General features: G+C 39.5%; 1 protein-coding gene and 1 long non-coding RNA gene across 2 annotated transcripts in view; one reads left to right on the top strand and one right to left on the bottom strand.

The window, feature by feature from the left end:
- The first annotated feature begins 2,458 nt into the window (after positions 1 to 2,458).
- The window catches only part of LOC148725247 (uncharacterized), a 35,993-nt gene continuing 24,894 nt past the window's right edge, over positions 2,459 to 13,557 (top strand). The window contains exons 1-2 of the long non-coding RNA XR_015990863.1: positions 2,459 to 2,933; positions 3,972 to 4,079. This is a non-coding gene — a long non-coding RNA (uncharacterized LOC148725247). The remainder of the gene's footprint in view (positions 2,934 to 3,971; positions 4,080 to 13,557) is intronic.
- Positions 6,727 to 10,846, bottom strand: LOC148725248 (uncharacterized). Its single transcript, XM_088730907.1, has one exon. The coding sequence runs from the start codon at positions 9,845 to 9,847 to the stop codon at positions 6,968 to 6,970; it is 2,880 nt and encodes a 959-aa protein (XP_088587033.1). The 5' UTR covers positions 9,848 to 10,846; the 3' UTR covers positions 6,727 to 6,967.

Below are 13,557 nucleotides of genomic sequence, written 5' to 3'. Positions count from 1 at the left end.
TTCCCCTTTCAACTCACGCCCTGCTGTTTAGAGAATTATAAGAAGAGAAAGGTTTTAAACTATGAAAAGCTAGAAGCTCACGTTTAAAAGTATAAAATAAATTCACACTTGTAGTGTCCAGGTAGTCGTTCTAAGGGAGGAACATCATTAAATCTCAACCCAATGCTGGCTTCACTAAAAGAAGATGTTGAGAGTATTTGGGAGCGTCTGAAAAACTCCAAGCAGTCCTCTGGTGAATGGAGGAATTGTAAATCGAGGACAACGGGCTTCGCGATTTCATTTCGTCCTTGAGAGAGGGAAACAAGATATAAAGTAAGGGACACCTTTTCATTTGCCTTGCAAATCTTTTCGAGAGCTGAAAGCAGTCAACCAAACTCCTGGTCATAGTCGATCAAAACGTCAAACATTTCTAACAGAGTAGAACAGATCCAGTTAATGACGAGGAGTCAAAAAATACCTTTCGCCAATACAAATTCTGATCATAACAAATGGCAACTCGTTAGCCATAAAAAGAAAAATAATGAAACACGAAAACAAAGGAACAATAAGGATGGGGCACAGTCGGATGTCAATGTCTTTTTGTCAAGTTTTTTGTGGAAGATTGTACTGTTGCCGGAAAAATTTCGTTTGGCGTAACCTATTACCAATTCTTACTCTTCTTTTGTTGCATTTTCATTTAGGCCTTTTGTTCTACGCAAATAACTTTCATCAGTATTCTGTTACTTTTTTCCTGTATATTTTTCTTTTGTTTATATCGCTAGTGCAAGTTCTTCACCGCATATTTTATTCGTTCGAATCTAACGTTCAACAGTTTACACTGTGTCGATCACCGATTTTACATCTTAATTTTCGATTGGTCCCGGATCTCTTACAACGTTTGGAAGTGTCTTTCGCTGTCCTTTATTTTTGTTTCCTCTTTTGTAAAATTCTTTTCATAATTGCAGTAGCTTATAACTTTTAATCTGGTCATAGCAACCCCTTCGATTTGAATGACGTTTGGTTTTGCCGTTTTGGAGGTGAATTTGGACCGAAACTAGTATTTTTGGCTAGCTCATGTAAAGTCCTGTTAACTGGAGACTCCATGATAAAAAATATCCATGGTACCAAGCCAAAAAAACCCTTTGGCCATTGAGTGGTGGTCAATTTATTCTCTGGCGCCACTATAATAGATGTGAAGGATCTCCGGAGTATTCAGCGGACCGAGTTGTTCCTTACGTCGGCACTAACGACCTTAGAGGTAAAGAACCGTTGGAAATTGCCAAAACGATCGGAGACCTCATCTGATGCCACTGAGGACTGAATTAAATGGAGCAGCGAAAAAAGTGAACAAGCATCTTAAACATCACAGAAAATGAACCAAACAAAGGTGGGCCGCATCTCGATTTTAAGGTAATAATTTTTTTTGATAACTTTAAAAAAAGTCTAGTTTTGAAATGTTACGTACTCTCCATGAATCCCGTACCTGCTCATTGCACTAAATCCAACACTGAATCCCGTAAACTGAATGAAAATGGTGTAAAGAGCCTACCTCACTAGTGCCACCTCAACGTGGTTTTGAATTAGTCTCTTTGAATATCAATAAACTAACATCTCAGAAGAGCTAAGAGTTTTTCTGGCACTAAACGAAATGGATATGTTATCGATCGGCGAGATTAAGCTCGATGAGACTGTAGAAGACAATGAATTTCGATATCCTGGGCGACGATATAGTTCGACGTGACAGAAACATAAACGGTGGAGGAAGAGTCAAACTTATGCTCTTAACCAACAGACTGCATGCAACTTAAGGGACTGACAACAAACTCGAAGTGCCATTACTGCAGATAAACTATTACAAAGATTGCTATAGTCTCAGTAGCGCCACCCCTTGGAATAGTTTTCCTAGCGACATTAGATAAACAGAGTCCCATGGGCTGTTTACACGGCTTATCAAACGAGTTCCTTAGGCACAGCAATCGTTGAAAGAAGCCTTTAGTTGGTAAGGACGTTTTACTTTTCTTCTTTTCAATGCTTTTTTCAATTTGTACATATATGTAGATACATATTTTATTTCATATACACTGAGATTTACACGGAAGATATATTTTCACAGTCGTTCGCTATCGATTTTTCAAATGTGTCGGTCAGGAAGGAAAAAACCTTAGCCGTGGATAAAAAAGGTTACTTATTTTAAAGATTATCTAAAGCCATGTGACCTGACTCTTCTAATGATCAGAAGAGTTACCATGCCCGCCAAATTTTTGAGAGTAGATATTTCAAATTGGGAATCTAAATCTTTTGGCGAATTGAAAGTGGGGGCATAGAAATTTCCAACGCGGACTCAATCCTCGAACCCCATGACCCAAGAAATAAAAATAATAATTATTTGGGGTTCACCCCGTGGGGCCCTGCCATCAGGTTTTCAAATGATGCGAGGGGTCTGGGAACAGACATATGATAGTCGTACGATCAAGCTCGGCTTTCGAACTAGATCGACAGCGGCTGGGGTGTGATGTGGCGAGGAAAGCATCCTTTAGGTAGCATCCTTGGGATAAATCTCTGGCATCCTCTAGGTAGCATCCTTTGGATACATCTCTGGCTAACTATGGAAGAGAAAGGTTGAGGCTCTTAAACTGGAGGATGGGTTTATTTTTGGTGGAAAAATCAACATCTCTTCCGAAGTGTCAGAGGTTTGTTCACGTGGAATGTTAATCTAAATCAGTACGCGTCTCTTGTAGATCTTGTACTGCTTCGGTTGACTGTTGACTTGAGGAACATTTGAATTGAAAATTTGGTGCCGGTCGGGTTTTAGCCAGTGATGGGGGAATCGTAATGTCGCGTGGACGACGACCTCGAAGCGAAGGTATCCGATAGTTAGGTTCCCTCCCGTTTACAGTGTTTGTCGCCGAAGGCGAAGATTGTGGAAAATACAGACACTTGGCGAGCTGAACGAGGTGAGTCGTCATATTTATGATATAGATTAGTTTTTATTCCCACAAAGACAGGGGTGTCATTCACGTTTTCAGCAGAAGGGCAACTGGTTTTCACAGGCGGGCAAAACTTTTGGAATGTAATTTCTTTGTAAGACAAACTTTCCTCCAGCAGATCGTCAAACCAGGTGGGCAAAACCTTCCTCTCAACCGGTCAATTTGTCCGATGCCCGGCCCTTAATGAAACCCTCGCAAACATTCTAATTCTTACTGTACAGTTTATAACACAGAGAAGTGGTGTTTAATTCCAAGCTCCAATATCTCCCCCTCACCGGGGCAACCCACTCGTATTTCATAGTCGTCCGTGCCCGAGGTGTTAGGAATTTATAATTCCAATGGTGAATTTGGGGCCTCGCCCTTTTGGTTCAAGTTATGCAAGGGGTCAGAGAAGAAACTTATTATACTGCTACAACCCCCTCCAATGAAATCTACAACAATAGGTCAGGGTCAGTGATCTTACCTTGTACAAAAAAGAAAAGATGTGGAAAATATTGATTTGGGGTTTAGTTATCTCTTCCCCCCCCTAAAAAAAGAAAGAAGAACTTCAGCACTTTGGCTACCTTGATGATGAGGTAGACAACCTTTTTGAGGGAGCTCACGTAAAGACAAAAAAACGCATTCCAAGGAAATATTTTTGCATTTGAGTGTTGCAATATTAATTCCTCCGCAAGACATTTTTTATTATCATGTTTATTACAAAATGTTCATGAAAATACACAGGAGGTAATGTAGTTTCCTGTGCATACCTCAGTTTATCCAAAGTCATTGTACATGAGCCCAACTTGCATAAAATTGTCTTCAGAGCTTGTATTGTTTGAGTGTTGCAATATTAATTCCTCTGCAAGACATTTTTTATTATCATGTTTATTACAAAATGTTCATGAAAATACACAGGGGGTAATGCAGTTTCCTGTGCATACCTCAGTTTATCCAAAGTCATTGTACATGAACCCAACTTGCATAAAATTGTCTTCAGAGCTTGTATTGTTTCGTTCATTTAAGGTTCCTTCATTAGTACAAAACACGGACTTGTTCAAGCTAATACTCAGGCTAAAGGAAAGAGTACTTCATAAGCGGAAAGCAAACTGCACGTGATGGGAGAAAGGAAATGTGAGTAACTGTAGTGGAAGCAGATTTAGCTATATTAAGTTGTGATTCACTGTATATTCCATGAAATATTAATGAAGAGCGTTAAAGATTAATGTGTCTCAACTTGGCTGGTTTGATTAGAAAGTTGTAAAATTTCATATAGATGGGTTACCTAACAAACACCAAGGGTTTTAAAAATATTTCTCCACAAGTTTTTGTGATAAAAAGAATTCTATCAATTACACGGAAAGAGCCATGCTGTAAACAACAGAATAAAATTTTGTCTAAATTTGGGAGAGCTAGTTGCTTCCACAACGAAGTGGATTTTTCTTGTCCCTTGAAAAAGGTTAGACACATGAAAAGCAATTCCATATGAACTTAATGGTGAGTTTTTGGAAGAGTTTTCAGTGTCTGAAGGAACAGCTCTCTGCTGGACTTCAGTTGTATGTTATGAACAAAGTGAATTATGAGCTGGCCAAAAAGAATTCAATCACATGGTAGGCAACCATTTGAGAGCATGATATTTAATTCAATTTACTTTCTTTACAAAAGGTAAAATTTCAGATTCTCTATTCAGGGCATCTGACAGGATGTGGTGGTGCGGATCCGCATGATTCACTTACTTCTGTATCCACTGCATCCTTGGGGCATTTTTCCACGTAAAACTAGAAAATTTCTACATATAAGCGAGAAAGCAACTGCTTACCATCTTCAGAAGCAAAAATAGCTTAACTTATACTGTGTTGCTTAAAGCAACACAGTATCTTGGATATCCGTTGTAATAGAGATAAGAAATTATGGCAAAGGATCTCTTCCACCAACACTGCGTTGAGTGATCTCTTACCTCCCCAGAGAACACGGCAGTTGAGAACTAGGTCGCATAATTATATTTTGCCTAAGGTCAAGACAAGCCGTTTTAAATCAGTTTTTATTAATAGATGTCTTTTCAATAGTAATTAATACCTTTTCTTTTTCCTTATTCATTTTATTCATGTTATCCATGTTAATTGTAGCACGTCTGTTTGCACAATAATTCTTAATAAAGACCTTTATATTTATATTTATATTTATTTTGAAGAAGTTGTTCACTCAAAACAGCAATGAAAACATGCCTTTCGTTCGTAAACAATTGTAAGCCGCCAGGTGTACCATACATCTTCTGGTGATGGGCCTGGGTTCTTCTTTTGTTTTAATACTGATTATTATTGGATAAAAGGCATCTGCATCTCAGCGAATAGCATCAACTGCTAAGAAACTGCATTTGATGCTTGCGTGGGAAACTCGAATGCCAGAGAAGGAACACCGGCAGTTTTGAACGTCTTGTTTAGATCTGTTAAGTCTATGAGTCGATTTGTGTATGGTTAAATTTGTTATCGGAGAGCTAAAAAAGGACCCTCATTTAGCTGTCCGTAAGTCAGCAAAGGATCGAGCTGTGCAATACCCTGGTGTTTTTCACGCAGACAATGGCCTCCTTTTGTGTTTGCCGTGTAATGTTGTGCTGGGTCACTTGAGAAAGTCTGTCCTTGACAAGCACCTTTATTCTAACTTAAACTACAGCAGTGCAGTGATCATTCAGAGATTTTCTGTGAGAACCAGAACATTTTGGGACTTCTGGTGTCCAGTTTTCCTTGTCCGATTTAATGGCTGGTTACTAAGCTTCGAACAAACTCAACAACGAAAACTATGAAAAAAAACTGCGTTGAACGAAGACATACCTGTCCACGAATGGCAGCAAAAGGTCAAACATATCATAAAGGACTAAAATTCGTGGTAAGATGTATTTTATGCAGTGGAAAAGGGAACAACTTTATTGTTTTAGAAATTTCCGCATAATCTGGCATCTTTTTCGCATAATTGTCAATTTCTTCTGCATAATATTGCCAAAAATTTCTCCACAATTTTCCATTTTTTTCTGCACCCTATCAGATGGTCTGTCTTTTATTTGCGGCTGTTTAATTTTAAAAAAATTGGAGGATATATTGTTTTATTATTTGGTCTTACTCAAGACTTAAATGCAATAATTTGTGAACTGGAGAGTGGCACTAATTTAATCATTTGCACATGCCCAGCTCCTTTATGCTAGATTTATACTTTTTATTACAAACATATTTACAGCAGTGAACACTCCACCACCTCAATTGCAAGGGTGCAAAAAAAGCTTTTTAGAGTTAAAAAAAACTCATCTTCTCAAATAAAAACAACATTTCAAATGGCTGATTAAAAACATTATCTACTGATAATGATCTGTGAAAGTGTAGTGTGATCGTCTTAGTGAGTGTACTGTAGTCCTGAGAAAGACTGTTGTTGGTGGTGGTGACTGATGCTTAGGTAGTAACTGATAATAATGAGAATAATTTATTTGAAGTTGATAATGTAGGAAGTGGTTGCCCAATTTTCCAAGCCTGTGGCTTATGTTAAAAATTGGTCCCCAATGCGTATGTGTGTTAAGTGCTGGGTTTTAGCGGTACTTCTGTGGGGTCTTGTTTTGTGTAGGTTTGCTTGTAAGTTCAATTCAACAATTTGAACAAGAATTGATTAAAATAATTTTAGCTGCAAGGTTAGGTGCATAAAATCTGGAATACAGAGACTGGAACATAGACATCAGGGATGAACAAGTTTATTGTAGATCAGTAGCACAGTTCTGATGTACAAAGGCGTAACATTGGGGTAAAATTGAAAAATATTTTAATGAATCTATTTTTGTTAGAAATAAGTCAGAAAGGGAAGGAAATTAGTTCCTATCTTGAAATTAGGTCATCTTGATCAATTCGGACGCCTTTCAAGCTAATTTTCTATTACCCATGATGCAATGCGACCACGCCCTTTTTTTAAAAAAATGCATAAATACCATATTTTAAGGAAAGTTTCGGCAAAAAATGTAAATTTGAAGCTACTAAGAGCAAAAACAGTTAAAGGGATGCCAGAATTTGTTCATGTTCATCCAACGGAACTTGATAAATTGGTCTTGCTCTCCTTCGCTTTGACACAAGTGGTCCACAAATGTACCGCACAGTTCCTGGGAATACTCCTGCCACCTTATCATCTAGTTTGTATGTGCGATCAATAATGTTCTCCCTTAAAAAGAAATTTCCAAGAAGAACAGCTTCTCCTTTGGAATAAATGCTTCCACTATAAGGATCCTCAAAGTTTTCTTGAAGGGAAATGACTCCATTGCTAGTAACTTTAAGGAGGTAGTAATCATAGTGGCTATCATCTTCAGCTGCCACAGCCACAGTGCTTTCTTTCGTTGCCAGGTCGGCAACTTGAACTGAATGTTCAATGGTGCTTGCATCTTCAGTTGTCCTGGTCATGACACCTGAGGGCTCTCTTGACAGAACAATCTCCTTCCAGTTGCCCACCCATTCCTTATTTTCACAGCTGTCAAAATCCTCAACAATGCAACCATGGCAGTAACAAGACCTTTCTCTTGTGTAGACTTTTAGCTGTTCACTGCAAGTTCTTACAGAGTGTAGTTGGCGGATGCCTTTGACAGTGCAGAATCTTCCACCGTCCCTGTTACGTGCAACACTCAGCTCCCCAGTAGATGGCAAATAGAAAAAGATGCGCCGCTTTAACTGCACTGACTTCTGCCTAGCAGGAAATGAGGAAGCAGCTGGTTCAGAGAAGTTCTCTTTCAGAAAGTTACAAAGATCTTTTGCATTTGATAGTGTGGCTTTCCTGGAGAGAACTGCTGAGGTTGCCTTCTGTTTGACATGGGAGCCAGCTGCATCTTGTTCTCCCTTTGCATGGGAGGTGGCAAAGTAGTTTCGCTGGACTGTATATCCAAGAGTTGCCAGGGAACATGACAGGTCACCATAGCAGTGTCGGCTCTTGTACTGTCCTGCACATCCATCTGTGAATTCATGCATTTTCTTGATAGTGCAGTTTGATTCTTCTAAATGGTTTGAAATTAACTTCTGGATGTGAAGGACAGAGTCATGATCCTGGGTGACGTCATCGGAAATCACAAACAAATGCTCTTTACAAATTGCTGGTTCCTCTTCTGTGCTCTGGATGCCATCCACCTCAGCACTTGAATGCCTGTAAAGAATTGTGACATGAAGACTTACTTTGTTTACGTCAAAGTATTGGGACTGGATTTCATCTTGAAACCGACAGGCATAACCCTCGGAATAGTCGTGGATGCACACAGCTTGATCAAGAGGAAGGTTTTCAAGAAGAGAATCTAGCTGCTCCCTCTGCCATTTAGCAAGAAAGGAATGGTAAGGAAACTGTCCTAACAGCTGAATAAAATAATCAAACAGTTCCTTTGGTCCTGTGCACTTCTCGACAAGGGCTATTTTCTTCATGTCTTTTCCATCAGTGGTAAGTTTTCCAGTCGACACATAGTCATAACGCTTCCATTTCACTTCGTGATTGCCAACACCTTTCTCCTCTGGCAACAAAACCAAGTTGTGAACTCCACAGTCTTTGCACTCCCTTTTCAAGCATTTCAATTTATGATAGTCTTGATCTTCGGGTTTGGGACAAAGTGTTTGCGCAATAATATTTCCAACTGAGTTATACACTTCTGTAGCTGCTTGATTAGCTTCCCTGCTTTCATCAATCACTCTCTTCCTAAACTTCATGCAGTCTTTGAAGACAATTTGAAGTTCAACGTGCTGACGACACATGCAAGTCTGCCTATCTCGTTCCCTTGCCCCCCTAACAAAATAAGGCTTCAGGTTTTCAAATTTTCGCTGAGATATCTTTATCTCTGGATGCATTGACGCAAACTCTACGTAGGCTTCCGTTTGGGTTTTTTCAAGCACGTGTTTCGGATGTTCAACCCACGTTTTCACTCCAACGCGTTTTCTAATCAAGTCTTTCTTGTTTCCTGTCGGTCTACTTGCTACCATTTTCCAATAATCATAAACAAGCTCTTTGGTTTCTTCAGTGACTGCATCCCGCCTGGTTTTTCGTTTGGTTGCAAGCCAGCTTGACTCTTCACCTTTTAAGATCATTTCGCGTTTTTCAATTCCCGACTTGATGCTTCTTCTATCCAAGGCTATGAGCTTTGAAAGTGTCTTCTGGCTTCTACTCTTTTTAACATTTTGACCAAAAGAAAGTGATTTTGCCGCGACAAGTGCAGCTCTTCCTTTGTTTGACTTGTCATTTTTGACGGCTTTAAGGCCTTGGGTGAGATCGCTAGCAAGCGCTTTCAGTGCATTCACTTCTTTCTCCTCTTCTGGTGTTTTCATTAGTCCGCGTTTCTCGAGTACTTTCCTTGTACGTGGACTTTCTGATATAGCTGCCATTATTTCTGCTTTCTTCTCCGGTGTATCTGGGAGACTCTTCTTAGTTCGTCCAATGGCACGTTTCTTGGCCATCCTGTTTGGGAACGGCGTACCAGTAACGTCGATCGGTGTGGCTTCCGCTTGAACCTGTGCATTTTGGTCTTTCTTTTTTTGACGGTATCGCTTACTTCGTTCTCTAGCCATCTTTCTCTGTTCCTCAAGTTTCCCTTTATTTTTTGAACCTGTCTTTTGCTGGTTTCGTTCGCGCCGACGTTTCTTTGTGGCATCTTTGATAGGAACATTCCGCCGTTGTCCGCTCTTGGCTTCTCGACTTTTCTTTCTGGCTTCCACGACCTTTTCAATAATTTTCTCTCGGTTTTTCTCATAATGTGCTCTTCTTTTCTCTTGTCTTTCCTTCTTCTTTTGTTCTCGCCACATTTGAATCCTAGAAACTCCAGAATCCATAATCTTTGCATTCAATTTCACAGCCTTGTGCTTGCGAACAACACAGCCTTTTGTACTTACGTGTACTTGACTGCGTCCTTGAAACATGCGGCACGTGCTCAGGGGGTTTCCCGCTCATTTCTGACGAAATGCAATATTTTACTTCCTAATAAGGAAATCGAAAACAATGCTTGATTCTGTAGACTTTGGGACGATTTGGAAGCGAAGGAAGCCGTCAAAATGACTAGAGCGTCGCGCTTGTTTTTTCTCGAAATTCGATCACTTACCTTCCTCAGGATCAAACTTGTCGACCAAATGTTTCGAACAAAACTTATTGCTAATATTTTCGTCGGCTTTCAACGGATTCGATCAATTTTGGTAGCAAAATTTAGCTTGTTATTTGAGCATTTTGCGTATGTTAACATTTACACGCTCCAGTGCACTCTTCGTAAACAAGACGATTGGGAAATTCAATGACCAGAATTATCGCGCGGCAGATCACACCGCTTGCCAACTGTTTAGAACGCAGAAAAAAATTCATATCTCGACAACGCTTCAATAAAAACACAAAAAACGGAAGGAGAGCGAAAAGCAACTTATGAGCATTACATTTTGAGGTTAAATTGTTCTGTCACTCGGGAATTATGACTCGCACAATGAATTGAAAATGATCTGTCTCTACCAAGCTTTAAGCGTGATGCATTATATGTTGAACACTTTTGTTGATTTTAACAAAGATTTAGCCCCAATTGTCAGGATTTTGTTTGCCACTTCGCTTAAAAGGGAACCATTTTCATCACCTGTTAAGTTTTACGGCTATAGACGAAACTTACGCTGGCAAAAACAGAAAAACAGTGAATAGTGAAGCCCACGCGAGTTACGCGTGACGCCATGTTTTTGTCGCTAACTTTACAATTCGGCTCCGATTCAATTTTTTCAAAAAACCTTTATTCTACCTCTGTTTAGTCCAAAATCATCTTTAACATATGTGTAACTATTTTGGAAAGTCTCAAGCAGGTCCGATCATTGTGCGCCGAGAAATTCTTAAAAGATTCGAGCAAATCCGTGATTTTTCCATTTGCGCGTGACAAGCGTGCTACTGATCTGTAAGAAACAGCCTGCATTACAAAAGGAACCGTAACTGTATGTATTTGATACAATAAGTAAGAACAAAACATGATTCAAGTTAGGAATTGTGATTTTTTTTCTTTTACATCAGAAAATTTAATGAACATAGAACTGTAATATAAAAAATGAATAGAAAGTTTAACAACAGGAGAGTATGAAGAAATGTGAACAGCTCTACTACTTGATAATTACTGAAGGTTTCAACTGAGACGGGTTACTGTTGTTATTGAAAATTATAAGTGGCAACATCAGTAATCTGCATTAGAAGCCTTGAGTTCGTGTTGAAACTTTCTCTTCTCAATGTATAAGCATTAACCCTTTGGGACCTGAATTAATTTTTGAGTTTACACAAGTTTCTTAGTTGTAATTTTTAAAAAAAATCATAAAAAATTTAATAATAAAGATAAGTCCCTGAAACTTGGTCATAGTCTTGATTAATAAATGTACAATACAAATTCATACTTATTCGATGATTATGTTTGGTTTGACAGCTGTCAGATGACGTGAAATATGATCTCAACTGTCACAAAACAATGCTTGACTGACTTTGGAAGAAGCACAATTCTTTCTGATTTGAGAGAAAAATTCTGAAATGTTGCTTAAAATAAAGAGTAGTTTATACTGATGATTTTGACTCCTAACTTGGTGTTCTGGTTCATAATGGTTTCTTCTATATGTCGATTTTGTCACGGCATGTGTCACGTCACGCAATCACCTAAATTAATGTTCACTGAATAATAAAAAAAACTTTGTTTCTGAAAGTGTTTTCATGTCTTTAAAGCTAAAAAGTATCTAAAACTGAACTAACTTAATGCCTGTTCTTCACATTGTTGAAATTCAAGGCTGATGGAACACTCTGAAGCAAGGTGCCACACACAGGCCGACGTCACAATCCGGACAAAAGTAGCTGGTCTTCTTCACTATTCCCCGGTCATAGCACACTTTGCATCTTCTTTCCTTTCTCTTGCCACTTTCATTTAAGGGCAAGAAGTCTGGGAAGTGCCTCTCAATGTAGCGAGCAAGCTGGGGCCCTTCATCAGAAGGCCGTCCCCTCTTTCCACGTGAGCAGAAATTGCCAACAAGCTGCTTGGCAAGGTCAATTTGAAATTTCTTCAGGTTTCTTGACGCGCAATGTGGGGATTCCTGATACAGAACAAAACTGTTGAAAATTGCCCTGTCAATTAAATCATAGAAGATCCTACTCCACCATTTCTTCCCTGCAACAGGGATCGTGTAGTAGGACTTCATCTGATCATTTCTGTCGACACCCCCCATATGGGCATTGTAAGATGACACTGTTTCGGGGCAGGGAACCTGCTCAACAGTGCCATCTTTCTTCCTCCTGTTGACTGTTGGCAGGTCATCTGATGGAGCTTTTTGGTTTGTGCCTGCTGCATGCACAGCTTTCTTGTCCATCCATGTCAACGCCAGCATGGGACCTTTCATTCTCCAAATAATGTCCCCTCTTTGCATGCGTTTTATGGCAGCTTTGTCGAACAGTTCTCTTGGAAAGCCTTTGCGACCTGACCTCAGGGTACCACAGCAAAGAATCTTGTTCTGGTACAAATCTTCAATCAACTTTGCTGAGGTAAAGAAATTGTCACAGAATATAATGTACCAATTCCCTTTTATGTGCTGACACAAATTTGAAACTACAGTGTATCCAAGTCCATGTTCAACACCTTGACGTGACTTCCCAGTATATATAGAGAATTCGCACAGGTATCCATTAGAACTGTCAGCCCTGCACCACATTTTTATGCCTCTCTTTATGGGCTTCATTGGCATGTACTGTTTCAACGATGTTTGCCCCTTGTACTTGATCATGGCCTCATCTATTGCCTGCTCTCGATGAGGATTGTAATTCATTCTAAACTTTGTGTTCAGATTCTCCATAAAACTCCTCACCTTGAACAGCTTATCAAAGTTTTCATCGCCACGTTGGGGCATTTGTGAATTGTCACACAAATGAATATTGTAATATATGTCTAAAAATCTGTCCCTGGCCATGACTTTTGAGAAAGCTGGGACTCCTAATACCCAGTCAGTTGACCAGTAATCTCTCAAACTAGGTACCCGGTGAATACTCATGGCAATAAGAAGTCCAAGAAAAGCTTTCAGTTCCTCTAAAGAAACCTCTTTCCATGAATTTGGATCCTTTTGCCTCTGTGTCACTGTCTGGCGGGCATAGCGATTTGTTTCCCTTATGATAATTCCCAGAATGTGGTTATCAATAAACAGCTGGAAAAAATCAAGAACCAAACTACCTCTTGGTAGCGGATTCACTTGTCCTACAGGCTGAGTAAATCCTGGAATATCCACATCACTTGCTTCTCTGCTCCACTCGTACTCATTTACACATGAATTTCTTGGCCTACCTCTAGCAGCACTTGCTTCAGCAGCAGGTGATTCTCGAATGTCAACTGCAGCCAAAGTAACTTCTTCTTCATTATCACCAATTTCCATGTCATGATCTGGAAAGAAATTGCCCTGATCGTCGTCGGATTCTTCATCTTCAAACCCTTCAATGTCTGAGTTCAAGCCATCATCGGGAATGTCGAAATTATCATCTAAATACTCCAATATTTCGTCCACAGTATACGTCCTTGAGTGTGACGCCATTTGCAGAAGCCCTTTAAATGTTCCTGCGAAATTTACTAGTCGAAAACTCGAGAAAAATTGACAAAATT

The sequence above is a fragment of the Stylophora pistillata genome, chromosome 8, assembly GCF_964205215.1.
Source record: "Stylophora pistillata chromosome 8, jaStyPist1.2, whole genome shotgun sequence".
NCBI lineage: Eukaryota > Metazoa > Cnidaria > Anthozoa > Scleractinia > Pocilloporidae > Stylophora > Stylophora pistillata.
Note: the sequence above shows the minus strand (reverse complement) of the source record. Positions and strands in the feature narration are given on the sequence as shown.